We start from the raw sequence: 27,096 nt of genomic DNA on the forward strand, positions 1-27,096 counted from the left end.
CAGCAGAGGTGGGATTTGAACCTAGATCTTCCATGTCCTAGTCTGACAATCTAACCACTACATCACATTGCTGTTGAGCAATAGCAAGTACCCAGTTATAGGTGAGTTGGTTGCTGCGAGGCCTCACCATATCCAAATGAATCCTCCCTCAAAGGCTAGAAAGGACCCTGCCCTCCCCTTGCATTTTACTATCAGCAACCAAAGCCTGAAGGATGACAATACTATTTTGATTGCCTAGTAATCGCCACAATGGTCACTGAGAGCTCCTTCATCTCTTAAAGCTACAGGTGCTGCTTTTGTTATTTGGGTTTAAAAAAAATACTGCAATGTTTGCTTATTTATTAGATTTCAGGTTTTTTTTTTCAGGTTTGTAGAAAGACTGTCTTGCCTAGTCATGACTTCTTGACCTGGATTTAAGTATCCACAGACCTTGGAATGCTGAGATTTAGATACAGTATTGATGTACCCATTAGTATGTTTTGATCTAACATACTTAATTGACTGTGGTGGACCTTAATGGCTTGGAAATTGCTCCTCTTGCTGTCAGAATGAGACATTAATGGAGCAGGAGGAGAAACAGAGAGGAAGCTTTGAAGCAGTGGCAAATTGAAACATGGAGCCAGAGAACTGGGAGTCTTTGAACAATTCTTCTGCAGAGATTGGAACCAACCCCTGTTGAAACTCATATATCAGCCGTCTTAGAATCTGGTGCAGAACCAGTGTTTTTTCTGCCGCCAACAGGAATTTCTTTGGCTCCTATATTTCTAATAGAATAGATGTTACAAAAGGCCCCAGTGGTCCTTACTCTGTGCATTGTCCCAAAGCTTCTTATTGCTCATGAAGGTGGGGACTATTCAACACACAACAGTATGAATTGGTGAGAAGTCCAGGATGAAAAAAATGAGAGGCCTCCTGCAAGAAATCAGAATGTCCAAATAGAAAATGGAAGCCTACCCCCGGCCACTGAATTTGTTCAGCAGCTGAAACTGAACAGAAAGCCCAGTTAAAGCTTACTCATGGGGGGAGTGGCTGAGAAGGCTCATAAGGTGGGAAGCAGCTGGCTTTCTTGGTCAATGGAATGTTGTGAGCCTGGCTGAGAACCAACAAACTTTGTCTACACCGGAGCCTACTGGCAGCTATCCAGAGGAAAAGCAGGAATAACAGCCCTCAGGGATGGGAAGTCTGCACGGTAGAAGAGTTCAGAAATAAACCAGAAGAAATTGTACCCATAGTGGGAGAGCTAGGTCCATTTCGGTGATGTGTTCCAGTGGCAGTGGCAGACCTCAATTATGTGACTGGGTCCATGAGTTATAGAGATAAAACAGCTTAAGATGAAACTGCTACTGCCTTTGGCCAGATCCTGCAAATTCCTTCTAACAAATGAGGAACCTTACTCTCGCAGAAGAGATTTTCTTTTCCTCTGGGAGTTCAGCTAAAATATCTTGCTTTCTGTATATATAGAACAGGTTCATGTGTTTTTTCCCCTAAAAGCATATGCTATCTCAGTACACAGAGTTCAAAATTGTTTTTCCACTCATCTGCCCTAATCACACAAAAATCTTAGAAGTTAAAAAAGATTATTCAGTTACAAAAATTATCCTTTTATTGTAGGCTGTTTCTCACCCCCCCCCCCCCAATTTATCACGCTTTCCAATGTACAGAGTATTCTCTGTTGGCACTATAAATCTTTGTTCTTTGCCAGTTCTTGAAAGAGACTTTTCCTACTATGTCCTGTGCTTTCTGTGTTCAGTTCTTCTATCTTTCTCCTTGTTCCAGTAATGCAATTCTAAGCCATCTGAAACATGCTGCTCCTAGCTAGATTAGAAGTTAACCCATTCATATTAGGGGAAATGTTGATGCACCCCCAAATAAGTTTGTGTTTCTTTGATGAGCTATATTTGTCCAAGGGATTACGGAAGGAGACTATTCCCATACCAATTCCTATTGCTTGTCAAAAACAATATGGGAGAGGGGAGGTAGTGAAAGGGAAAAGAAACAAAACCATTACTATGCTTTTTAACACCTCCCCTGTTCTAAAACTCTTAGGGCAGGGTCTAGTGATGTTACATTGTGCAGTAATATTATTACTACACAGCTTAAGAGTGGTGGTGTTGGTCTGTATTAGAATAGTTAGATTCGAGCACAGTAGCACTTTAGAGACCAAAGAGCTGAGGGACACAAAAGTATAAAAAGATATTAAATAAACAATATATTAAACAGAAAGCCTCTTGTGGCGCAGGGTGGTAATGCAGCAGAAATGCTGTCTGAAGCTGTCTGTCCATGAGGTTGGGAGTTCAATCACAGCAGCCGGCTCAAGGTTGACTCAGCCTTCCATCCTTCCGAGGTCGGTAAAATGAGTACCCAGCTTGCTGGGGGGTAAACGGTAATGACTGGGGAAGGCACTGGCAAACCACCCCGTATTGAGTCTGCCATGAAAACGCTAGAGGGCGTCACCCCAAGGGTCAGACATGACTGCTTGCACAGGGGATACCTTTACCTTTATATTAAACAGAGCTCAAAGTTTTTTAAAAAAACATAGAAAGGGAATACTTCTTTTCCCGATAGGTCACACATATATCAATAAAACATCCACACGATAAGTAGAAAAAACTTGGACCTAATGTGCTTCAATCCGTAAAGTCTTTATCAGAGGCCTATACAATAACACCGTAATAAATACAATATAAATTTAAAATTCAACCAAGGGGTAAACAAATCTTCACATTATCATTATTTATTTATTTATTTATTTTCTATACTGCCCTCCCACCGGACGAACTCATTTCCTGGAACTGAAATTTATTATAGGTTGTTGTACACCAGAACCATTTCTCAACATCTATCTGGAATGTTCCCTAGATGGAAGATAGAATTGTGTGTGTCTCTTTCTCTCTGTGTGCAAGAGCAGATATATTTTTTATACTTTTGTGTCCCTTAACCTCTTTGGTTCTCACCTGTCTGTGAGTTTCTGTTTTTTTTGTTTCCCCTTCTTTTCTCTTGTATCTTTGAGACCAACAAGATTTTCAGCTTTTTGAGAGACCCAGCTTCATCAGATACAAGTAGAAAGGGGGATCTGAATCTTTATATTCCAGTCAGAAGGTGAGAGAGGTGTTATAAAGAATGCTTGTACAAACATTATGGTTTCTTAGGCATAGGATTCTTGCCTCACTTCAGATGCTGATGTTCTGCCCCTGAGCATTCCCCTCTGCTCTAACAAAGCTGCCTACAATATGTACAGTACCCAGGGCAGTTTATTGTAGCACATGCTATGGGCCTTGTGCTTCCAGGGGCCCTACACAGTGCCTTCTCCCCCATGGATCAGGCCTTAGTCTCTCTCTTCCCCCCTTTTCCCTTCTTAAGAACACTTGGAGTGACATCCCTTTTCATTGTGATGGGTCCCTCCGCCCCCACTCTGGCTGCTCCCATTGCAACTGTAGTCTGCAAGGGCCACATGAATCCTTAAACTGGCTCTGGTGCTACAGGCCCAGCAAACACCCTTGATTGTACCTTTGCAAGCATTTTGTTTGTATTAGTTTTGCTGTGAAAGCTTGCAATATTGTTCTGGCAGTCAAGGAACACTCCATGCTTATTTTAAATGAGTTTCTCTCCTGTTTTGCAAACACAATCTCTGGCATTCTTTAATCAATGAAAGTCAAGGAGGAAAACTTCATATAAGTTGGTACATGGGAATTTGGAAACTTGACCAAGCAGGAGTAATTACAGTTTTTGCCTCAGGTAAATGACAGGGAGAAAAAGGGTTAAAATTCCCTTCTTTCCACTCTCTATTCTTGAAGCTGCATTTGCAAATGGAAAAAGCACTCATTTCTAAAAAAACAACAAAGTGGTATAGGTAAGCCCTAAGGATGCAGTAGAGGCTTCCGGAGGCTTCTTTCTCCTCCAGAGTCATGCCTGAGAAACTAATGCATCTTTGTACTGTCATCTCTTTCCTTGCAATGTATTGAGCAAATAGCCTCCACATTCCAAAATTTCTTTATTGCATTACATTCTACTTTTCTGTCATAATGGAAGTTTAAGTGACATACACACTGAGGTTCCCAAGAGGTGCCCAGGCAGGGCATTGACCAGCAGCCTTCCTCCAGATCTGCCTTTCAAACCTATGCTCCATAATCTTTGCACGTGAGATGCTTGTGAGTTTCCCCCCTTAATATATTTTAAACTGCTTTAAGTGTTTGCCTTCTACTTTCTGTAGCACATCCACAAGTTCTGCTGTCCAGAGTAAAGGACATTTCTTTCATCAATTAAACACCAACACCACCTGAAGTCATGTGATGCTACCATGGAGCATATGTATCAGGACCACTTAAATATATTTAAATTGTACATGCTTTGGAAATGGCCAATTTCAGACTCTTTGAAGGATGCATGCAGTCCTTTTGGTATCACACCTTGTGATGCTTGCACATGCAGATTTTCAGCTCAGGTACACAACACAATGTGAACATGTAGCAAATGCACTGTAGTTCACAAACTTACTTGGCTCATATGATTAGGCACAGGTTTATAGGGTAGTCAAACTGTGGCCCTCCAGATGTCCATGGACTACAATTCCCATGAGCCCCTGCCAGGCTCATGGGAATTGTAGTCCATGGACATCTGGAGGGCCGTAGTTTGACTACCCCTGTGTCTTATTGAAACTCAAATACTTTGGCCACCTCATGAGAAGGAAGGACTCCCTGGAGAAGAGCCTAATGCTGGGAGCGATCGAGGGCAAAAGAAGAAGGGGACGACAGAGAATGGGGTGGCTGGATGGAGTCACTGAAGCAGTCGGTGTGAGCTTAAATGGACTCCGGGGAATGGTAGAGGACAGGAAGGCCTGGAGAATCATTGTCCATGGGGTCGCGATGGGTCAGACACGACTTCGCACCTAACACCATCACCAACATCTCTTACTGTAAGCAGTCTCCTACTATGTAAACCTTATTCTGCTTAATGTGTCCTGTTTAATAATCCAGTTATTTCTGATGGTTCCAGATTTCAAATCTGAAAGCATTTGGTTACTGCAGGGATAGTCAACCTGTGGTCCTCCAGATGTCCATGGACTATAATTCCCATAAGCCCCTGCCAGCAAATGCTTGGACTACAATTCCCATTGGTAGGGGCTCATGGGAACTGTTGTCCACAGATATCTGGAGGACCACAGGTTGACTTCCCCTGGGTTACTGAACGTCCCAAACTGAGTCACACTAGGTTATCTGCCTAGAATCCCTGGGAGACAGACAGATGACAAATAAAGACATAAAATGTAGAGTCAGGACACAGTGGTTAGAGTACTGCAATGTATATATGTGTGTGCGGGAGAAAAGAGACCTTGATTTGAAAATTAATCTCTCCACTCAACCTAGAATCTGATGGGGTCCTTGAGCCAGCCACTTTCTCTCAGCCTGACCTACCTCACAAGGTTGTCGGAAGACAAAACAGAGGAGGGGGAGAAACTCTGCCCCCTAACCCATTTGGAGGAAAGGAGGGATACACAGGCGGCCGATTCGCACATGCACGCGTGTCAGTTTAATGAAGGGAGGAAAGTGACTTCATCCAAAGCTCAGGAATTGCTGGCGCCTTTGGAAAGCGGCGTCCAAAGCGAGAAAGTCCGCAGGGCAAGGGCCAACTCCCCAAAGTTGGGCATCGTGTCCAGCGGGTCACCGGGCGCTTCCTGCCGTGGTCCCGCGGGGGTGGGGAGCCCGGCCTTTCCCTCCTGGCCTCCTTCCTCCCTTCCCTCCATCCCCCCGCGGTCAGCGGCTGGCCAGCCTGCGCGGGGGAAGCGGCCTGAGGTGTGTCGTCGGCGCTGCAAAGCCCGAGCGCGAACTTTCCCCCTTGATTGGCTCAAAGGCAGCCCCAGCGCCTTCCCCGCTGGGCTCGGCAGCCTCCGCTCTGCCTCCCACAGTAGCTGCGCTCCCTCCTCCGGCACCAGACCGCCCTGCGCCTCCTCAGCCCGAGCCTCGGCAGCCCCGCCGCCGCCGCCGCCGCCGCCGCCGCCGCATCATGCAGCAACCGCCGGCCCCAGCGGCTGCCCTGGTGCTGCTCCTGCTGGCCTCCGCCTCCTCTCAGAGTGAGTAGCGCTTCGAGGGGCTGCCCCGGCCCCCCGCGCCGAAGAAGCCGCCGCCGCCCGGCCGGCCGGATTTCGCGCCTGGCGGGACCTTCGCCGCGTCCTTCTTCCCCCGCCGCTGGCGTTCTCGGTCGTTGTGTCTTTTTAAAGCGCGACTGTCCATCGGGGCCAAGTGGCATCCGAGCCGCCCGTGCCCCCTGCAGCCCGAAGCTTCCTCTCAAGGTCGGCCCAGCCCCGGCCACATCTGGCAGCCTCTCCATCGCTTTCCCTCCCCGGCATCCCTGGCCGCGCGGGCGAGCGAACGAGCGAGCTTCACAGGGGTCGCCCTGACCCTTCCCCCGAGAAAGGGGCGCGGCGACCCGCTCGCTCGGCACGGGGCTCTCGCGCGTCCGGGGAAAGGGCGCGGGGAGGTCATTGTTTGCGTTGTGTTGCGGCGGATTCGCTGTGGCGCCTCGCTCGGGGCGTGAGGCTGAGGCATTGTTCGGGGGCAGGAGGAGCGGCAGGCGGCGGAACCGAGCCGGGCGCGGAGGGCGCTGCGTTCGCCCTGCGCCTGGGCGCCTCGGGGTGTAGTTGGGGTGGGCGAGGCGCGGCCGCGTCGGGGCGTCCTCGATTAACCCCCTCCCGCCTCGGCGGCCTCCCTTCGGGCCCCAGCCCTGTTCCACAGGACCCGCGAGGAGGCTTCCCAGTTCCTCCGCCCGAGGCACCGCCGCGCCTTCCAGGTCTTCGAAGAGGCCAAGCAAGGCCACCTCGAGCGGGAGTGCGTGGAGGAGATCTGCAACAAGGAGGAGGCCCGCGAGGTGTTCGAGAACGACCCCGAGACGGTAAGAGCCAGGCGAAAGGAAAGGCGGGCTGGGGATGGCGCTGGGGTGAGGCTGCGGGAGGGCTCCTCGCCCTCCTCCCCTCCTTTGAATCGCGCAGCGTTGCTGCCCGAGCAGCAGGCACCACAACGAGGACGCCAGCTGCTCGTCCAGCTGGGGAAGTTGTTGGGAGGAGGAGCCTTGCGATAAATAACTCGGTCCACGCAGGGTAACCACCAGCGCTTTGCTTCACAAGATTGTGTTTGGGTTGCGAGGCCAAGAGCGCAGAGCAGGGAAATGAAAGTTTGCTCGTGTTTTACGAAATGGACTTGAATGGATTCTCGTTTCTGGGAATCTTAAGTTTTTAAGGGTGAAGTCAATCCTAGTGCAGCTGGATTGTAACCACGGGGGGGGGGGGAGAAGGTGCTGCTTGTGTTTTGCATATCAAAACACTTATTTGCATACCTCCAGGCACTTTCTTGTATGCATCAGGTTTCCACCATTCCTCCTTGAATATTAGGTATCCAAACTGCTTGCAAGTACAGGGATTCCACTGGGGAAAAAAACCTTTCATAAACATTTAAACAATTGAAATGTCATGCTGAACCAGCAGATTTTCTTAACTTTCTGGACCTGTACTTGCATACAGAATTGCACTAATTACAATGGCTACACATGTATGTTGTTTTTTTTAACAGCAGTTTTGTACTAAAGCAGGTCCCAGTGTCATTTTAAGGTTTATTGTATGCTGCCAACAGTATTCAGTCTGTCTAGTACTCTTGAAATACATACAGGTGATCTCTAGTTGGCTTGCTTTGTAGGGATGTGCAGTTCTAAACAGGCTCTTTTATTGCTGGATTATTTGGCTTTAGTTTGGGGAGCAAATTCCCTGAAGAAGAAACTGCCTGGTGATTGGGCACTGGGCTGTGCCTTCCTGTTCATTATTTGATGTTTAGGAGGGGAGGGTGAGAGTTATGTAGGTCAAAAGTACTGAGAATGGGAGGGACTTGGCTTTTCTCTTTGAGGAGTTAATATTTTGGTATTTAAGGCAAAACATGCCTTGACATGTATATTCCAATAGATGCACAGCACAGCACTGCCACAGGACAATGAACAGTTGCACAGTTGTTCAAAAATGTAGCAAATAAACTATGAGTAGTAGAAGAGCTGGGCTTTTTTTGTATCCCACTTTTTAATACTCAAAGGAGTCTCAAAACACCTTTCCCTTCCCTTCCTCACAACAGACACTCTGTAAGGTAGGTGAGGCTGAGTTCTGAGAGAGTTGTGACTGGGCCAAGGTCACCCAGCTGGCTGCATGTGGAGGAGTGGGGAATCAAACCCCATTCTCCAGATTACAGGTTGCAGCTCTTAAGCACTGCACCAGTCTTTTCCAACTTCTTGGCCATGGAGGAACCCCTGAAATATTTTTCAAACTTCAAAGAACCCCAGAAATGATAACATGTCCCTTCAGATAAATGGGTGTGGAAGTAAGATGCAGGAGCCAGCCAGTCAATCAATTGGTCATTTACTGTTTCCTTTGTGGAGAAAGAGACTAGGCCTATAGAGCAGGGGTAGTCAAACTGCGGCCCTCCAGATGTCCATGGACTACAATTCCCAGGAGCTCCCTGCCAGCGAATGCCTCGCAAGCGAATGCTGGCAGGGGGCTCCTGGGAATTGTAGTCCATGGACATCTGGAGGGCCGCAGTTTGACTACCCCTGCTGTAGAGCAAAAGGGGAAGTCTAGTGTTGTCCATGGCCATCCAAACTTCTGGGGAAAGCCACATAACCCCTGGACCAGGAGCTCTCAGGTAACCCCAGGACTCCCTGGGACCCTGGTTGGGAATCCCTGCAGTACACCAAGCTGGCTCTCAACCCTGTGAAGGTTAGGCTGATTGAGGCCTAGGGTCAACCAATGAGCGTTATACAGAGCTGAGATTTGAACATATATCTCAATACTGGTTCTATTGTAGCACTGTTCCATTGATAAAGTAGCACTGTTCCATTCAAGAGGATACAGAAATAAATTCTGTTATTTCAGTTATTAAAATAAATATACTCATGGAAATATTTAGATTTCCCTACACTCCATGTTAGTTTGATTTATGTCCAATGTGGTCATTAGCTTTTTTCTTCTGAACCCCATTCCAAAATTTATGTATCTTGACAGGATTATTTGACCCCTGCTTGACAAAGGGTGCATATGGTGATTCATTTTTTTATAATCCTAAATTTTAGACAGCTCTTCTCAACTTTTTAAATCCCTGAAGTCATGTCAGCAGGCCACGCCCTGGAAATCACATGTCACCAGAAATGACATCACCCAGAGACTCCCACCAGATGTGACATTCCCAGACCACTCTCACAGCATAGAAATAGTTTCAGATGATTTGTGAACAGAACCATACTTGTACTGTGGGCTGGCTACCAGTCCATTCTTCACCACTAGGAACCTGCAGAAACAAGGCCAGAGCAGACCTATGCTGCCCCATTCCCCCTTCCTGCAGTTAGGTTAAAATGAGAGTACTTACCTGTCTGGGCTCCAGTCACTGTCACGTGTAATGAGCCATGGCCAACAAGGATTTGTATTGCTGGGGTCTCTCACCTTCCCACTCCCTCCAGGACCATCATTGGCCATTTTTGGTGGGGGGGGGGATGGATCAACATGACTGACCAGTTGGTGTAGTGGTTAGGAGTGTGAACTTCTAATCTGGCAAACCAGGTTTGATTCCCCATTCCTCCACATGCAGCCAGCTGGGTGACCTTGAGCTCATCACAGCACTGATAAAGCTGTTCTGACCAAGCAGTGATGTCAGGGCTCTCTCAGCCTCACCCACCTCACAGGGTGCCTGTTGTGGGGAGAGGAAAGGGAAGACGACTGTAAGCCGCTTTGAGCCTCCTTCAGGTAGAGGAAAGTGGCATATAAGAACCAACTCTTCTTCATATGATCATATCACCCAATATATATATTTTTAAAATCATGAAACCCTGGTTGAGAAAGCCTGTTATAGAGGGAAGAAAAGGCAGATGTGAACTGCCTAAGAAATATGTTAATATATTAAGCTTCAATTATATCCTTTTGCTGTTCAGCCATCAGGAGGAAGTATAGCATAATCTCTCTCTCAGTTTTGGCCCATTTGTAACATAATAACAAACAATGCTTTAAAAAAATGCCATGATTCATATACAAGGTTGCACTGATTTCACAAAAAAGCCATGATAATAATTCCTGGATATCTATAATTCTGTTGTAAGGCACTACAATATTTGCAGTGTGTTCTGGACTTCAGAAAGTACTATATAAATATTAAGATTGTTGTATGCTAGTGTGCTACTTAGTGGGTATATAAATGCAAAGGTGATGTAATACCAATAAGTGTTACTGTAGGTCAGGCTTTCTCAACCAGTGTTTAATGAAACCCCGGGGTGTCTTGAAAGCCCTGGCGGGTTCCTGAATGGGTGGGAGTTAATTACTTTTGTATATATTTTTTCTATTTGTTAATTCTGTATTGGCTGATATGACCATATATGGCCGTGTCAACCTGCCTCGCCATCCCCAAATGGCCTATGATGGGCCTGGAAGGGGCCCTAGGTGGGCATGTACCCAGCTATGCTTCCCAACCATATTCTGCACGATCATGCCACTTCAGAGGTTTGTTGAAGCCAGAGGTTTGTTTCAGGAGTTTTTCAACGGTAAAAAAAGTTGAGAAAGGCTTCTGTAGGCTAACATTAAAACACAGTTTAAGTGTAAATGTGTGGGCAGGTGACAGAACAATAATGAATGTTCCCGGATTTTTATCTTAACATTGTACTAGAGAAAGAACATAAGAATTGTTTTGTTGGCCAGGCCCAAGGTCCTTTTAGTTCATCAGCCAGATGACTGCAAAGTTCTTGAACAGGTTGTAATAAATTGAGGTATATCCTGAAGTTTATCATGAGAACTTGACAATTACATTTACATTTTCATGAACAGACTTTAGTAGCTGTTATTAAACCTATTCTCCATGTGTTTGTCTATGCCATTAGTAGTCAAGGAAATGTCAGCATTTTTGGCAATTAATCATCAATAGCTATTTCTAAACTACGCAATAAAGAGCATGATCAATAAATCCGCAAAATGGAACTAGGGGCCAGGCCAGCATGATTTCTCTACAAACCTGAAAGAAGTTCCAGTGTTGTAGAATTATCTTAAATACTCCTTTGGGGGATTAAAACTCCCAAAATAACAGAAATACCTGTATTTTTAGGGGGGAAATGCCCACTGAACTCTCAGTGGCTGTTGAAGGTTGCTAGGCAACCATAACACTATTGCCAAGCATCCCAAGTTTTGGTCTGTAAAACATAGCCATGGGGCTGAAGCAGGAGTGCACTGGGAGGCTGGCAAAAGTTCTGCATTACCTCCACAGTGTCAAGACCCCTGATTAAGGAGTCACTGAGGACAGGCCCAGCAGCAACTACTATAATTGCACTACACAATTGGGCCTGGTCGGATAGTGGTTGACATATGCAATTCGGCCTGGCATGCCCCAGCCCAGTGGTGACCACTGCTTGAACACGCTCAGTCTCTACCTGTTCAGGCCATCTCACAGGCTAGCCAGACTTTTTTTTAGGCAGAGGCTGTTGGGTATGACAGAGGGAAAACTGGAGATGGGGACTGGTAAAGGTAGGTTGGCTGGTGGGAGGAAGGAGAAAAGGAAGTAGGAAAAGGGGAGAGGCTTTGGGAACGTCCATAAAAAGGGAAGAAGAAATAGTAAGGGAGGTGATATAGAGAAAATTAGGTGCCCCCTGGAAGTCCTTGCAGGTCTTCCACGAATTATGCATAGCATAAGGATATTTTTCCATCTCTTTGGCCTGAACCATTTCAGTATTTATTTTGAGAGGTTATCTGTGCCTTCCTCACGATTCATACTTTTCTGTACCATCATTATGTCCTTAAAATAGGGTTGCCAGCCTCCAGGTGCAGCCAGAAATTCTTCTAGAATTTCAGCTGATCTCCAGACAACAGAGATAGTTCCCCTGGAGGAAATGGCTGCTTTATTTATTATATTTATATACCGCCCTCCCCGGGGGCTCAGGGTGGTTTACATAATAACATAAGAACAATACATGGAACAATACATGGGGTAGTAAAACTCAAAAAAGGGTGAGTTCACAGTCGTAAGCAGTCAGAAGAGATAAACTGTGTAGTAGGCAAAAAAGACTGGATGGAAATCAGTCAAGGCAGTGTGCAGTGTTTCTGTAAATTCTTGCTTAATTAAACCACAATCACTGAGCAAATACAGCTGTTTCAAGGTTTATCAGTATTTACATGGACAAAAGAGTTTCTACAAAATCAATTCTTTGTGCTCCATGTCTCTTGGAAACATTACCAGGCAAACTGCTCTTTGTGTGGGCTCATGGCATCATATTCAGCTGAGATCCTTCCCAAGCACAAATTTCACTTTCCCCAGACTCCACCTCCAAATGTCCAGGAATTTTTCTAAGATGGAGTTGACAACCCTACTTCTAAACCATTTTCTATAAGACCCAACTTATTTAGTTTTTTTGTGATTTGTGATGAAGGTGTGTTTTTTATAAACTGAGCTTTGATATTCTCTCAGATGCGATGATCCAGATTAATAACAAGGAGCCCATACATGGGCTACTGTATACAAAGTTTACTAGTGATTAAAGCCCTCTTTAAAAGCAGGCTGAGGTGGCATTCCCCTCCTCCGATCTATTGCTATGGGAGCCCAGAGGTCATGGTGAGAGTATGGTGGAAGTTGCAGCTCCCTGCCCCTGTTGGTGACACTCAGGTGGTAAAGACTGGTCGGGAGGAGGCAGGTGTGATATGTTGGGCAAGATATGCTGGTTGATCTGTGTTGGTGGTGGGGCTGGGAAGGGTGGGTCCCTTGTCCGTGGAGGCCTCGCAGACCCCTACTGCCTCCTGGCCACTGCCGGGGGATGGGAAGACTGGGCAGGCTTCCATAGAGGAGGTAGCCACCCACCTCAGGCCCTGCTGCTGGTGAGGAATTGGGGGAGGTCAGTAGGGGGGATTTCCCTTGGGTCCTCCCTTGGGCCAGGGAGGTTGTGGTGGGTTTGTTGGAGGGTGAGGTGGCCTTACCCAGTGACTGTTGGCGGCATAGATGGCGGAGAAAGCAGGTGGGAGTCATGGAGTGCCCCACACCATCAGAGAGCACTGTGGCCTCTTGTGTTCATGGGGGAGGGCCCTCCTTCCCAAGGGCCAATCATAGGGCCATCACGTCATCAGAAGCACCCTTCAGATTTTATGTGGTATATTATGTGTGTTTGTTTTATTTCAGGCCCTTTCCTAATAATGCTGAATGCTGAATTTGCTCTTTAACTGCTGTGTTAAAGTAAATGGATGTTTTCTGTGAACTCACAGTGATTGACCTCAAGATTTATTTTGCTTTTTGAAATGGAATACAGAGATATTACAAACCGTGCTTTATTTCTTTTGTATGTGATTTGGGCCTTTTTCTACCAGCTGAACCTGCCTCAGAGGCAGGGAGAGGTCTTTGTTGAGAATTGTGCCCCTTTGACTGACACCAGCATGTCTGTCTAGGCTTTCAGTCATTTTTTTTAAATAATGTAAGGAATTGGGTTGCGTATTATGTCATTGAAGTCTGTGCCGGAGATGGGTGTGTAATGGTTTTCAGTCATACGGTTTCTCTGCAGGGGAGAATTGTTTAAGAATGACAAATTGTGACAGAGATTAAGCAAGGTCTGAAAGCGTGACATATTTATGGGCAGTGCTGTTTATGGCATTCTGGCATGGTTATATCTCTCACTGTATCCGTTTGTATGCTGGTTCAATACATATTAGGCTTAAAGTCCATTAAGGAATTTGAAAAGATGGCTTTTGTTGGGCTGAAAGAAACTTCATTCCATTTATTGACCCAGTGCTTTAGGGAGGAGATTTTAGAAGTCAGAGGAGGATGTTTTTACAGCGCCTTAGGAAAGTAGGCAAGATGTTACCCCTGGTTGAAATTTTGGGAAACCTCCAAGGCATGTAGCTTTGCGAGAAACTGCATTGTTGTGTTTGGAATGTGTTTTAAGCCTGCAAGGCATGTAATCTATTCTTCATCAAGTCCTCGTAGTGTGATGGAGCCTAGATGAGATAGCAGTGGAGAGTGTGCCTTAAGCTTTTACATTATGCAGTGGAGCAGAATGGACTGACCTTTAGTGTTCCGTCAGGCATTAAAACCTGTTAGCCAAGACTGAGTCTTAAAAACATTACTTAAACATACCATAGGGAAAACTGAAGGGTGTTATAAGCACTGAATGCATCTCTGGCCCAGTTCAGATGCCATACTTTCAATGGGTACTGATGATCTAGTCTTGTTTTGACCTAGGATAGCCAGCCCGCTGCTGGAAGTGGGGAATCCCCTCCAGGCAACACTCTGGTATTTGCCCAAAAACTCTGTTAGAAGCCATTATTACCATTGAATTTTTGCCCAAATGCCAGAGGGTTGCTGAGACATCCCAGCATGAAGACATCACTTGAAGAAGAGTTGTTTTTATACCCTGCTTTTAACTACTCAAAGGAGTCTCAAATTAGTTTATAATCACCTTCCCTTCATCTCCCCACTACAGACACTCTGTAAGGCAGGTAAGGCTGAGAGAGCTTTAAGAACTGTGACTGGCTCAAAGTAACCCAGAAGGTTGCATGTGAAAGAGTGGGGAATCAAACCCAGTTCTCCAGAGTTTGAAGCTCTTAACCATTATATCTCACTGGCTCTTCAGGCCCATGCTAAAAGAAGAGACATCACCAGCTATGTACTCTTGATCTCCCACTCCTGGTAAGTCCCTCCACCCCCACCCCCCACTGATTGCCAGGAGGGACCAAGAAACCCTACTGTGGCCGCAATATGTCATTTTAGTAGCTGGGGGGGGGGGGGAGGTTGCAATTGGGATAGGTCTTCCTATGGTCTGCCCAAAATTCAGCATGTCAAATCCTATAGATTTTAGCAGGGAAATTGTTCATCTTAATTGTCCCTGTTGAAATGAATGTTCTCCTAAATAAGCTGTTCTCCTAAATAAGCCTGTGTTCAATTTAACTTGCATATCCAGTAGGTGTGGCTTTAATTACTGCATTAAAAGTGCTTACTTTTGATTGTATCCATTCATAAGAAGAAGTTGATGAGCTGTCATAATCTCTTGTGGTTGGTCTGAATGTAATATACAGGGTGATTGGGTGGTGGTGAGGAAACCTTGTCTACGATTGGCTGAACATGTCACAGAGGAAAACAGTAGTGGGGTCTCTACTTTCCATTGGCTGAACCACTTAGATCCCCCCCAGAGCAGAAATAGAAAGTCCTAATGAAAGAAATGAACAGGGAGTCATTTAGATAATAAAGGCAAGATAAGGCCAGAAGAAGAATGGAAATGAAATGAAAACATAAGGAAGAACAGATAGGAGAGCAGAAATCAAGAAAACAGAAGTTAAATATTAATTTAATTTAAACAATCCTTACTTTTTGGCTGATGTAATGGTATCCTTCCACACTACATTGTCCTCACAGGAAAACATAAAATTCTAGAATTAGGGTTGCCAGTTCTGAGTTTGGAAATATCTGGAGATTTAGGGGTGGAGTTGGGATTTGGGGCAGGGAGGGACCTCATAGTACAATATGCTATGGATTCCACCCTCCAAAGCTGTCTTTTTCTTCTAGGGAACTGATCTCTATAGTCTAGAGGTGACCTGTAATTTTAAGGGATCCCCAGGTCCCACATGGGGCCTGGCATACCTATCTATGAGAATGAGCTGTAGGCAATCTGATCTCTATTGCATGGGTATGTTCTGCAAAATATGTGACATGTCTACCTTTCAAATTAATGATTCTTATTTAATTATTATACTTATATAGGCTGATGCTCTTGACCTGTCTTTCCATGAAAAGAAAATTCAGCATTGTAATTAACTTTTGCCAAAATGACCTGTTGAGTTTATAAATAGCTGTTTATAGAGAGATATACAATACTTTGCACTATGGTTTTGTGTGTGAACATTCACGTTGCAGTATATTAAAAATGCTTAGGAAGTTTTAAAATAATTCCAGGGACATCATTGAAACTGTTGGTTTACAGACATAACACTGACACCCCCCATCTTTACAAATCACCATTGTCCCTAGGAGTGAGGGCAGATAAGACCTCTTCTGTATTTGTCGAATCCTTACAATCTATCTGAGTTTGATAAGTATTTATCCAGGTGGAGAAAGTGGAGCTAAAGAGTCTTTTTTTCTTCTTTTTTTCCTGGGGCCACCCACTGAGTCTGAACTGCAGTTCATTTGGCTGCTAATGAAAGTAATGCAATGATCAGGAAACATTATGAAAAAAACTGCACATGTATAAAAGCAGCTGAATCAAATAAAGCATTTTCACATTTATTGTAATCAGTTTGATTAATTAGAAATGGGATATATATGTACTGGTAATGCAATGCATTATTTTATCTCTGGTAATTGTATGAAAGACCATCTGACTATTCACCCTTCTGTTCCATGAACTTATTATTAGATGTGGACTTTTTAAAAAGCACTTTACAGAGTTTTCTCATCAGCTGTCATAATTCCATGTAAATCAAGCTAGCAAGGTAGAAATAGACATAGGATATGCAAAGGTAGAACATTCTGTACGTTTCTGAATAATTTGTTTTACAGCCATAACATTTTTTAATAGCAGCCATAAAACACAGCCAAAACTAGTATCCTAGGTATAAACTAGTTTCGTTAGACTTCCTCAGTTGTATGAGGAAACAAATTTAGGCAGAGCTCAAAGTCTCTTGAGTAACAGACTTTGAGCTCTGCCTGAATTAATTTTGGTCACATGCAATTAATGTACAACTGAGGAAGTCCAACAAAACTAGTTTATACCTGGGATACTAGCCTTGGTTGTATTTGATGGTTGCTTTATTAAAGATTAAAGATATTGACAACAAGATACTTTTCTTCTTGCTCGGCTTAATATTGACCTCCAGATGAAATATCCTTATCCATGGTTCCTCTATATATTTAGTGAAACAGCCTGTGGGGTGGAATGTGTCTGGAAGTCTGAGTTGGAATAGGGCCAATCAGGGTGCAGCCAGCTGGCTGCACCCTGATTGGCCCTGCCCCTACAGTTCCCGTCCTCCCTCCCTGGACGCTAGCCACGTTCCTCTCAGACACACTAGAGACCTGGGTCCTAGCACCCATTGCATTCCTGCTTGCAATGGGCTTTCTTTCTAGTATGACTATATTACTGCATGAAAATGAATTATTTGGAAATTTATAGGATTCACTGATCTACACATTTTTTCCCTTGTCTGCGCATAATTCCCTTGTGGGTAAGGAGGTTGCTTACTGACAAGTGGTTGCTTAATTTCTCTTTGTAACTTTGTAGCTGGGATTGGATTTGAACTGAAGACCACCTAGTTCATAGCCACTGCTACAGATTATCTTAAAATGTTTTTTTCCTTTGATTGCAAATTTGGCATTGTTATTCTTGGCTATATTTTATCTTGAACAGATGTCTGACTTTAAGAGCAAGCTATGTTTAGTGCCAGACAGGATTAAGAATGTGCTTTCATTTCTGGATTTTCAGTGGTATCATAGAATCATAGAGTTGGAAGGGGCCATACAGGCCATCTAGTCCAACCCCCTGCTCAACGCAGGATCAGCCCTAAGCATCCTAAAGCATCCAAGAAAAGTGTGTATCCAACCTTTGCTTGAAGACTTCCAGTGAGGGAGAGCTCACCACCTCCTTAGGCAGCCTATTCCACTGCTGAACTACTCTGACTGTGAAAAATATGGTATCCATATACATGTTGAAAAATATAACTAACAAAAGTATAAATTGTGAGTCGTGCTCGGCACATGTCATATATTGAAAGACGCAGAGAAAAAGCTCTTGGGTGCCAAGATAGAGAGATAAAATTCCCTGGTTACTTGTCTAGGTTATAGAATGACTTACAGTGCAATACTGAACATAGTTGCATCCTTACAAATCCATGGAAGTGAATGGTCTTGGATAGATGTAACTCTATGATGTTGGTGACTCAATTATGAAGATATACATTATTTTCTGTAGAGCCTTTAGGATAGGATCAAACAAACAAAAAGTATATATGCTACCCTTTGGGATAAATAATGACGTTTATACATTTTGCTGATTTTTTTCTGCACCTGTTTAATTTCTAGTTTTTCATTGTCATGTTGAAATTGTGTGGCTTTAATGTTTCTGAATTTTGTAGGTCTTTTTATAGAATTGCCAGTTCCAGCTTGGGAGTCTAGGGATTTGGGAAGTGTTGCCCACAGAGGCTTAGAATTTGGGGAAGGAATTCAGTGAGGGTTTGATACTGTAAATTCTTTCCTCCAAAGTTGACATTTTCTCCAGGGAAACTGACTTCTGTAATTCTGACAAGTACATCAGGTTCTACATGGAGGTTGGTAACCTTACTTTAGAGTTGATCATTGTAAAAATTAACAGGGAATTTGGAAGAACATTCAGGGAAAAGGTATACGTACGGATGATCTCAAGGTTTTGCTTCTGTCCCAATTTGTTCTTTTAAAGCAATAAGATTCCACTGTATCTAAAAATGTGAAGAGCAACTGTGTTGCTGTAAATATAATTTATAATGCATGGTATCAAATAGTCTTGGCTAATAGGAATGACAATGCTTGTTCTGATACTCTCAAAGAGAATCTCTGCTTTATTGAACAAAGCTTATTTATTTATTTATTTTGTACCCTGCCTTTCTCTCTGATGGTGACCCAAAGCAGCTTACATCTTTCTTCTCTCCTCCTTTTTCAGCCTAGGCTGAGGGGATGTGGTTGGCCCGAGGTCACCCAGTGAGCTTCCACGATTATGGTTGTCATCTCCAGGTTGGGAAATACCTGGGTTGAGTTTGGGGAGGGGAGGGACATCAATGGAATATAATGCCATAGAGTCCAAAATGGCCATTTTCTCCAGGTTAACTGATCTGTCACCTGAAGGTCATAGTGGGTGATCTTCAGCCACAACTGGAGGTTGACAGCTATATCTGTAGCACAAGTGGTTATTTGAGCGTGGGTCTCCCAGATACTAGTCCAGCATTCTTGACCAGTATACCACACCGGCTCATCCTTTATATAGAGTTGGACTTAATTTAGAATTTGGATTTCTAAGCTACAAGCTTGCTGTTCTTAGAATTGACCCATATTGGTAGGGTAAACCCTTTTTTAATACTTTTCAGTGTAGTCACTTCACATGTCCGGCTGCCAGTGATCCAGGGATGAGGTCATGTGGAACAACATGAACACCCTTGATCCTCAAAATGGAGGCACAGATGACTCCAACTGTGGCAAGGGAGTGATCAGGAGCAAACCTAGAAGGTTTTCTTCTTAGTAGAAAAAATATGATGTCTTCTGGCATGACTTAACCACCAAAGTTTAGCATTTTAAACAGGATTTTAACGGGAGAGAAAAGGTGAGCATGAATGCAAATTTCATGGGGAGATAAGGGTTTCTCTTTGATTGGAGAGCATGCCCACAATGTCTTTGGACAATGGTGATCAAAGCATCACAGCTGTGTTTACAACTCTTTTGCAGATTTTCAATTTTATTTCTAATATATTTTTGTTTCTTAACAGTGCAGTATTAACCAAGTTATAAATATAGTAGTAATTCCCTGTCTTTTCTAACACGGATGACTGCCAGCCAAGATAATGAGGTCACTTCTAATAATGGAAATATGTATACATAAATGACTATCTAAATGTTTATTAATACATTAGAGAACAAGGAAGGAATGTAATGGTGGTGTGGGAGAAGGGAGTGGAAGATTAAGAGGTTATAAAATGTCTTTGGTTTGTGTTGGTGGACATGCATCGTCTAGACAAATACCATTGAAAATGCAACTTCAGTTTAGATCCTAACAACTGTTACTATTTTGATTGAGCTATAACTCTAGTGAAATTTCTTCAGAAGATTTCAGCACTGAATTTTCTCATGAAGGTTTTGCTTAAAGTTCACATTTAGGTAAACTGCTAGTAGAAAAATAACCCCGTTTATCTGAATATTTTGCGTTAATGTAAATACATGCATGAAGATCCCAAAGGTGTTCAAGGATTTTAAGGTAGATTCAAGTGGGTAGCCATGTTGGTCTGAAGTAGCACAACAAAATTTGAGTCTTGGAGCACCTTTAAGACCAACAAAGATTTATTCAAGGCGTGAGCATGCACGTGGAAGCTTGTGGCTTGAATAAATCTTTGTTGGTCTTAAAGGTGCTATTGGACTTTTAAAAAAAGGATTTTATTAATTATTTATATAATATGTAGACTTGTATACTGGCGCTCCCAGCAAGCTGGCTCGTGGCGGTTCACAGAAAAAATAAAACAATATACAACAAGTCACATCATAAAACATATCTTAATCCCCAGTAATCCTAAAAACAAACCTAAGCATCATAAAATTGGCAGTACAAGAGTCTTCAATACTAGGAATAATGCTGGGTTGCAAAATGTCACCCATTTGGTGGTGCCAGATTCTCTCTCTCCTGAAATTATTTGCTAGTAACTCAGTTCAAAACATAGCCCCTCAATGCAGTAGAGGTTTCCATTAGAAGTTAGGATAATACAGCAGCCTACGTAACATTAGAATTTAAATGCACAGCAACTACACTGTAGGGATTGCACTAGTCCCTCTCAACCCCCCCCCCTTTAATTCTGGGGTTTACTGTCAAAGTCTAGCCTTAATCCTTATGGACAGCTGGAGGAGGGGGTGACTGTTTAATCACTGTCTATCAATGCAGTTCTTTCTGACCACTTGGAGGGATCAGTCTAGGACTGCAGAACCCTCATGGACAAATACCTATTCAAGCTGGGGGGTCTGTACTGAGGAGGGACTGGGAGTTGAACTCTCTCTCTCTTTTTTTCTGCCTGTATAACTCTGCTGAGGATGGGGGCAGTATTTTTCCTTGTTCCTCCTTGCTTTAAGCCCGTCAGCTTTCACAGCTGTTCCCTGTACAGATTCTGAAACCCTGAAAGTGATCTTTCTAGCATTTGGAGGGAAACTGCAGCAGCAGAGGGGAATATGAGGAAATGCCATGTTCTTTCTGATAACAGTCAGATATTGCCCAGTGTATGCAAAATTTAATTAGAGTCAAATGGGTAGCCGTGTTAGTCTGAAGTAGCACAATAAAATCAGAGTCCAGTAGCACCTTTAAGACCAACAAAGATTTATTCAGGGCGTGAGCTTTCGAGTGCAAGCACTCTTTGTCAGTCTATGATCTCCTTACATCAGTGGTCCGCAACCTTTTCCAGGCTGTGGACGGGCGGCAGCGGGGAGGGCGTGCGTGTGTGCGAGGGTGGGTCGCGCATGACCATGCGCAGCAGCAAACGCGCATGTGTGGCACTCCCGCTCACGTGTGCATGCACGCCACTCCTGCACATGTGCGCATGCACAGGAGTGTCGTGCATGCGCGTTTGTGGCCGTGCATGGCGCAAACGCGCAGGCGTGACGCTGCCCTGTGGAGGCAGGGAGCCGCGGCCCAGTGCCAGGGCCTTCACGGCCCAGCACCAGGCCATGGCCCGGTGGTTGGGGACCACCGCCTTACATGACAGGAAATATATTTGGATTTTTGCTATATAGTCCCTGTCATGTAACGAGATCATAGTCTGAGGAAGAGTGCTTGCACTCCATAGCTCACGCCCTGAATAAATCTTTGTTGGTCTTAAAGGTGCTACTGGAGTCTGATTTTATTGTGCAAAATTTAATTGTTTTTCTTGTGACATCTGAATGCAGCCCAAGTTTGTATCTGCTATTTTGGGCTGTGTTGATATCTGGCACATGGATTACTGTTATGTTTAAACAAAGCTGGATCTGATATCTTTTATTTTCTATTGTTATGCAACCAGATCATTGTTAATTCCTTTTGCTGTGACCGTAGCTAGAAAGCCTGCATTATTTTATTTCCTGTGGTGAGTTTTGCAGTCAAAATGAATGATTTCCTTTTTACCTTTTTAATGCTGTAGAGTTAGCATAATAAGCAATAGTTGGGTGTTAAATATGTGTTTGTGTCGATTTGTGTTTTCTAGTCCTGAAACAAATTTATTCCAACACATAGCTTTTTATAATCCCAGAGGGAATAACTTTGTTAAGTCAACTGTAACAAAATTAAACAGTTTAAGCACCTTAAAGACTTGACAGTATTTATTCTAACTAATAACAATTATCTCTGAGGGAAGGTTTAATTTATAAGTTCTCCTGGAACAAATTTTATTAGTCTTTAAGAGACTGCTAGCCTTCTGTTTAACTCTCTTATATTATGCAATTCTGGCCTATTTATTGGAAACACATAATTTCTGCTGGTTTGGTCATTTGAGATGGGAATGTTTTTAAAAATAAAATACTTTGTACCTGTATATATATAAGAGAGCCTCTTGTGGCGCAGAGTGGTAAGCGGCAGAAATGCTATCTGAAGCTGTCTGTCCATGAGGCTGGGAGTTCAATCCCAGCTGCCGGCTCAAGGTTGACTCAGCCTTCCATCCTTCCAAGGTCGGTAAAATGAGTACCCAGCTTGCTGGGGGGTAAAATGGTAATGACTGGGGAAGGCACTGGCAAACCACCCCCTATTGAGTCTGCCATGAAAATGCTAGAGGGCGTCACCCCAAGGGTCAGACCTGACTCAGTGCTTGCACAGGGGATACCTTTACCTTTACCTGTATTTAATTAGAAATGTAATATGTGGTGCATGATCCCTTTGTGGCCATAGCATCCATGGTGGGTTCTGAACAGAACCCAACTGTCCTTTGAAACTAGGAAGTGTAGTCTTCAGCTCATGCTCTTGTAATGACCATAAGATGCTCGTCCTCCTGTTATAAAGAAAGGAGCTTGAAAGAGAGCTGCTGTGTTTTAAATCCTTCCTTTTGCTTTCTCCCCTGCAGCAAATGTGTATTGAATGATTGACTCTTACACAGCCCAGCTTGTTTGAAGTATGAATCTTTGAGTTGTTTTATGAATGAAGTGTTTAAATAAATAAATTTAAATGATACTAAGGCTTCACTAGATCTTTCATAGAGAAGTACATAAGTGGTGTATTTTTCATATCAAAAGATGCCTCTGGAGGCTCTAGATTCAGAGAAGCAACATGGGGCCCATTCCGCACACACTGGATTATGCACTTTCAATGTAATTTGAGTCCAATAGCACCTTTACGACCAACAAAGATTTATTCAAGGTGTGAGCTTTCATATGCATGCACACAAAAGCTCATGCCTTGAATAAACCTTTTGTTGGTCTTAAAGGTGCTATTGGTCTCAAATTTTGTTGTACTAACTTCAGACCAACACAACTACCCAGTTGAATTGTACTTTCAATGTGTTTTTGCAGCTGAAAGTTTGTTTTGCATTAACCATTATTTGTGTGTATTCGTTTGATTTTCAAAATTTTATATTCTTTCAGGGCAACCCAAACCATGAATGTGCCACAATTCATCATTATAAATAAAAAAGATTTAGGGTTGGGCCCTTATTTCCTCTCATACTCCTTTTTGTCCCCTGTGAAGGTGGTCTTCCATGGAGCACATTCTTCTCCATGCTAGGTATTTCTGGCACTTCCTTGGAAAACCCCAGTCTTGTGCAGTGCCTAATACCACAAGAAGTAACTCCAAAGCAAAGGACCACCTCTGAAGTGGATAAAAAGAAGTACACACAAACCAAAGATCCAACTCTTAGTCTCATAAAATGGAGCCTAATGTTGGAGAGTCCTTTTTTCATTTTTAGCTTCTCCATTTCATCTCATATACATGATTTGATATTTATAAATATGCTGTAGTATATTAACAATTTTAAAATCCTCACCTGCAATGGATATAGCGGAATTCTGGTTGCACAGTCTTGGAGGGATGGGAAACAAAATATGGGATTGTACTTCTATGATTTTTTTAGCAAACCTCTCCATCTTATTGCACATGTAGTGTTTTTGTATAAGAAGAATAATTTCTAAAGGATAAGCTCACATTTGTTCTCAACAATACTATCGTCTTGATCTTAACAGTTTCCAATGATAGGATAGAATTTACTCTTCCTGCCAAATTAATCTTTCTGATATAAAATGGAGTCCCAATTCACTGTGTTTCTGGAAGCCTTCGTAATGTGAAATGTCACACGTGCAGCAAAAGATAACTCGGTTATTTTTTGTTTGGCTTTCAAATGTAAATATAACTATTTAGGATCTGCAGATTTAAAAAAAGACAGTTGGGTTTCAGGACTTGATCAGGCATGTAGCAAGGCTGATCTTTCAGTTGTATTTCATCTTCACTGTGCTTTATATATGTGACTAGCAAAATAGCCCATTGTAATTTAACACAACAGATGCTAGCCTTCTCTCCCCCTGCCCCGGGCAAGCCCACCAAGAACTGGAGAAGCCACACTGGGCCTTTTCGGGGTGGAGGGGAGCGTTGGCAGGGGGAGCGGCCTTCTCCGCCCTCCCATGCACCGGCAAGGCCATGCTCAACTCCCTTCCCTCTCAGGCCCTGGTCCCGGCTGCAGTCCCAGGCCCTCCCCCCTCCTGGATGGGACAGTTTACCTGATTGGTTGTTGGTTGGACACATGGCCAATCAGGGTGGGACAGCCTACCTGATTGGCTGTTTGTTAGATGGCCGGCCAATCAGGTACACAATGAGTCCCAACTCCTCACCAATCCTGTCCGGCTTTATTTATGGCATATAAGATTTTGGTTTAAATTGCTTAACAAATCAATAAATAATGAAACATTCTGCAAACATAGTTTACATTTTTTGTTATAGGAATCCTCGTATAATTTTCTCTTCGCCCCTTAGAAGTTCCTTCCTCCAGCTGAAAGAGACCTCTACTATCACAAGTGGCTGTTCCATTTGCAGAGGAGTCACTTAAGCGGGTGGAAGTCTCTTTAGTCTCGAGGAAGGCTTCCAACTTTGCTCAGTGATGCTGCAGGATCCATGTAAATTGGGCTGTTGCCACATTTCTACATTGTTCCCCCCTGCAAGCTGCATCCCATTTCTGATATTGCCACTCCTCTGTACTGTGCTGTCAATCATTGGGAATGGAAAACCTTAGGGGAAAAATAATTTTGTTTTATTTCACAAATACATAGAATGCTAGTTGGTACTGTAAACATTTTTAATGCTGGCCTCGTGCCACTACAAAGAAGCAGCAAACATTAGGGTACGCTTTAAGTATCTGTCAGGACCCAGCTATTGCTTCAATGCCTGTCCTTTAGCTCAGTGTCACTCAATGAGGCTTTGGGGGGCTATGACACTATGCTGCAATTCTGAAGTGCTTTTGCACTCATTTGTTTCTTGGGAACAGATAGTGGTAGTTTGAGTGGATCCCAAGGTAGCACAAGAAAAAACAATTAACATTGAGTTAGCCAGGTTAGTGTATTCTGTTTTGTTTTCTACACTAGTTTGGTGTAGTGATTGGGAGGGTGAATTTCTAATCTGGTGGGCTGGGCTTGATTCCTCGTGCCTCCACATGCAGCCAGCTGAGCGACCTGGGGCTCACCGTGGCACTCATAAAGCTGTTCTGACTGAGTATTAATAGCAGGTCTCTCTCAGCCTCACCTACCTCACAGGGTGTCTGTTGTGGGGAGAGGAAAGGGAAGTTGATTGGAAGCTGCATTGAGCCTCCTTCGGGTAGAGAAAAGCGGCATATAAGAACCAACTCTTCTTCTTCAAATCTGATGCTGCAGCCTTTGGGTGGTTGTTGGCTAGAAAGAGCAACAATTCAAGTGGCAGAAGACAAACCTGCCATTTGAATAGGAGCTTTCCTTCCCCAATACATTTATAAGTCTGTGACTGGGGTGCCAACTAAGGTAGGTCATATTTCAGCTAAAGCCTCTCTTTGCAAGCAAATCTTTCCATAAGTAAACAACACGAGCTGAACTGAGGATGCTGCTAGGTAAAAATTCTGCAGATATAACAAGCAACTCTGGGGTATTCTGGAATGGGGAGGACCAGAGGAGATTGCCCCTTCTCTTCAAAGAAAGGCCTAATCACTCTCAGAAGCCATTTTAGTATTAATACAGTTGCAGATAAAATGTATACATTTTCAATAAAACACTTTCCTTTTGTTTCTCCCACAGGACTATTTTTACCCGAAATACTTGGGTGAGTTGCAGTTAATACCTGTTCAATGTTTGGCGGCAGTGGCTTTTTTGTGTTGTTAGACCCCGTTATACAGCAGCATATCTCTTTATTTTAAATCTTAACCATATTGCTTCTTGTGTGCAGTTTTTAATGCACAGACACTAGCAGTGATTCAGAATGGTGTGAAAGAAAGTATGTAAGGAAGCATTTCTTATCTCTATTTTCTTCAAGGGCAGAGCTGTCAAGTCTAATCCAGGAAAGAGTTGGCTATTCTAAGGGCTTTTTGTGTGTGTAGTGGTACTTACCAGGCACTAAGTATGTATTGACAACTTTTTCAGCATTCCCCACCACCACCACCACCACACACATACACCAGTTAATCAATGTTGAGCTGGCTAGATGGTATTTCTAATTTCAGGAAATGTTGTAGGCACATTTCCCCCTGGTACATAAGGCTGCTTGCATGCTGATGTTCCATTTGGTTCCCTAAAATATTCTATTATAGCAATATGTTACAGAATGTTCACTTGAATACCCCTAAATGCTAATACTAACATACATTGGATCACTGAAAATATGTGACTCATTATTGTTTTGGGCCATCATGTAAATACAACAGTCCTGACAAAACATGCTTTCTTGAAAAGTAAAAATAAAGGTTTTTTTCCCAAAGTAACAAACAAATAAGATGAGTAGGGGGCTACCATCACCATGATGATGTCAATAAGTATGACAAGTTAATCAAAAGGGAGACTGACAGAGTCATCTTAAATTAAAGGACTTAGAAGTGTGTAACTGTGCACTTTGTACCCGCTGATTTCGATGGACTTGTTAGGGATGCCGGTCCCCAGGTGGGACTGGGGATCCCCTGGAATTATAACTTGTCTCCAAGCAACAGAGGTCAGTCCCCCTGGAGAAAATGGCTGCTTTGGAGGGTGGACTCCATAGCATTAAGTCCTTCCCTGTCCCAAATCCCATCCACTCCCAAAGTACCCAGGTATTTCCCAACCCTGAGCTGGCAACCCTAGGAAAGCTTCATTCTGCTCAGAAAATGTTGTAAATAACACCTAAATCAGTGGTCTGCAACCGTTTTGGGGTTGCGGACCGGTGGGGGGAGGGCGATCCAGGTGCCGCACATGTGCGGCAACTCCT

General features: G+C 43.7%; 1 protein-coding gene across 1 annotated transcript in view; it reads left to right on the plus strand.

The window, feature by feature from the left end:
- The first annotated feature begins 5,759 nt into the window (after window positions 1-5,759).
- The window catches only part of GAS6 (growth arrest specific 6), a 52,874-nt gene continuing 31,537 nt past the window's right edge, over window positions 5,760-27,096 (plus strand). The window contains exons 1-3 of the mRNA XM_077343670.1: window positions 5,760-6,067; window positions 6,716-6,885; window positions 25,941-25,965. Of these exons, the coding sequence (XP_077199785.1) occupies window positions 6,001-6,067; window positions 6,716-6,885; window positions 25,941-25,965 (262 nt within the window). The 5' untranslated portion in view covers window positions 5,760-6,000. The remainder of the gene's footprint in view (window positions 6,068-6,715; window positions 6,886-25,940; window positions 25,966-27,096) is intronic.

Source organism: Paroedura picta, chromosome 6 (assembly GCF_049243985.1).
Source record: "Paroedura picta isolate Pp20150507F chromosome 6, Ppicta_v3.0, whole genome shotgun sequence".
Lineage (NCBI taxonomy): Eukaryota > Metazoa > Chordata > Lepidosauria > Squamata > Gekkonidae > Paroedura > Paroedura picta.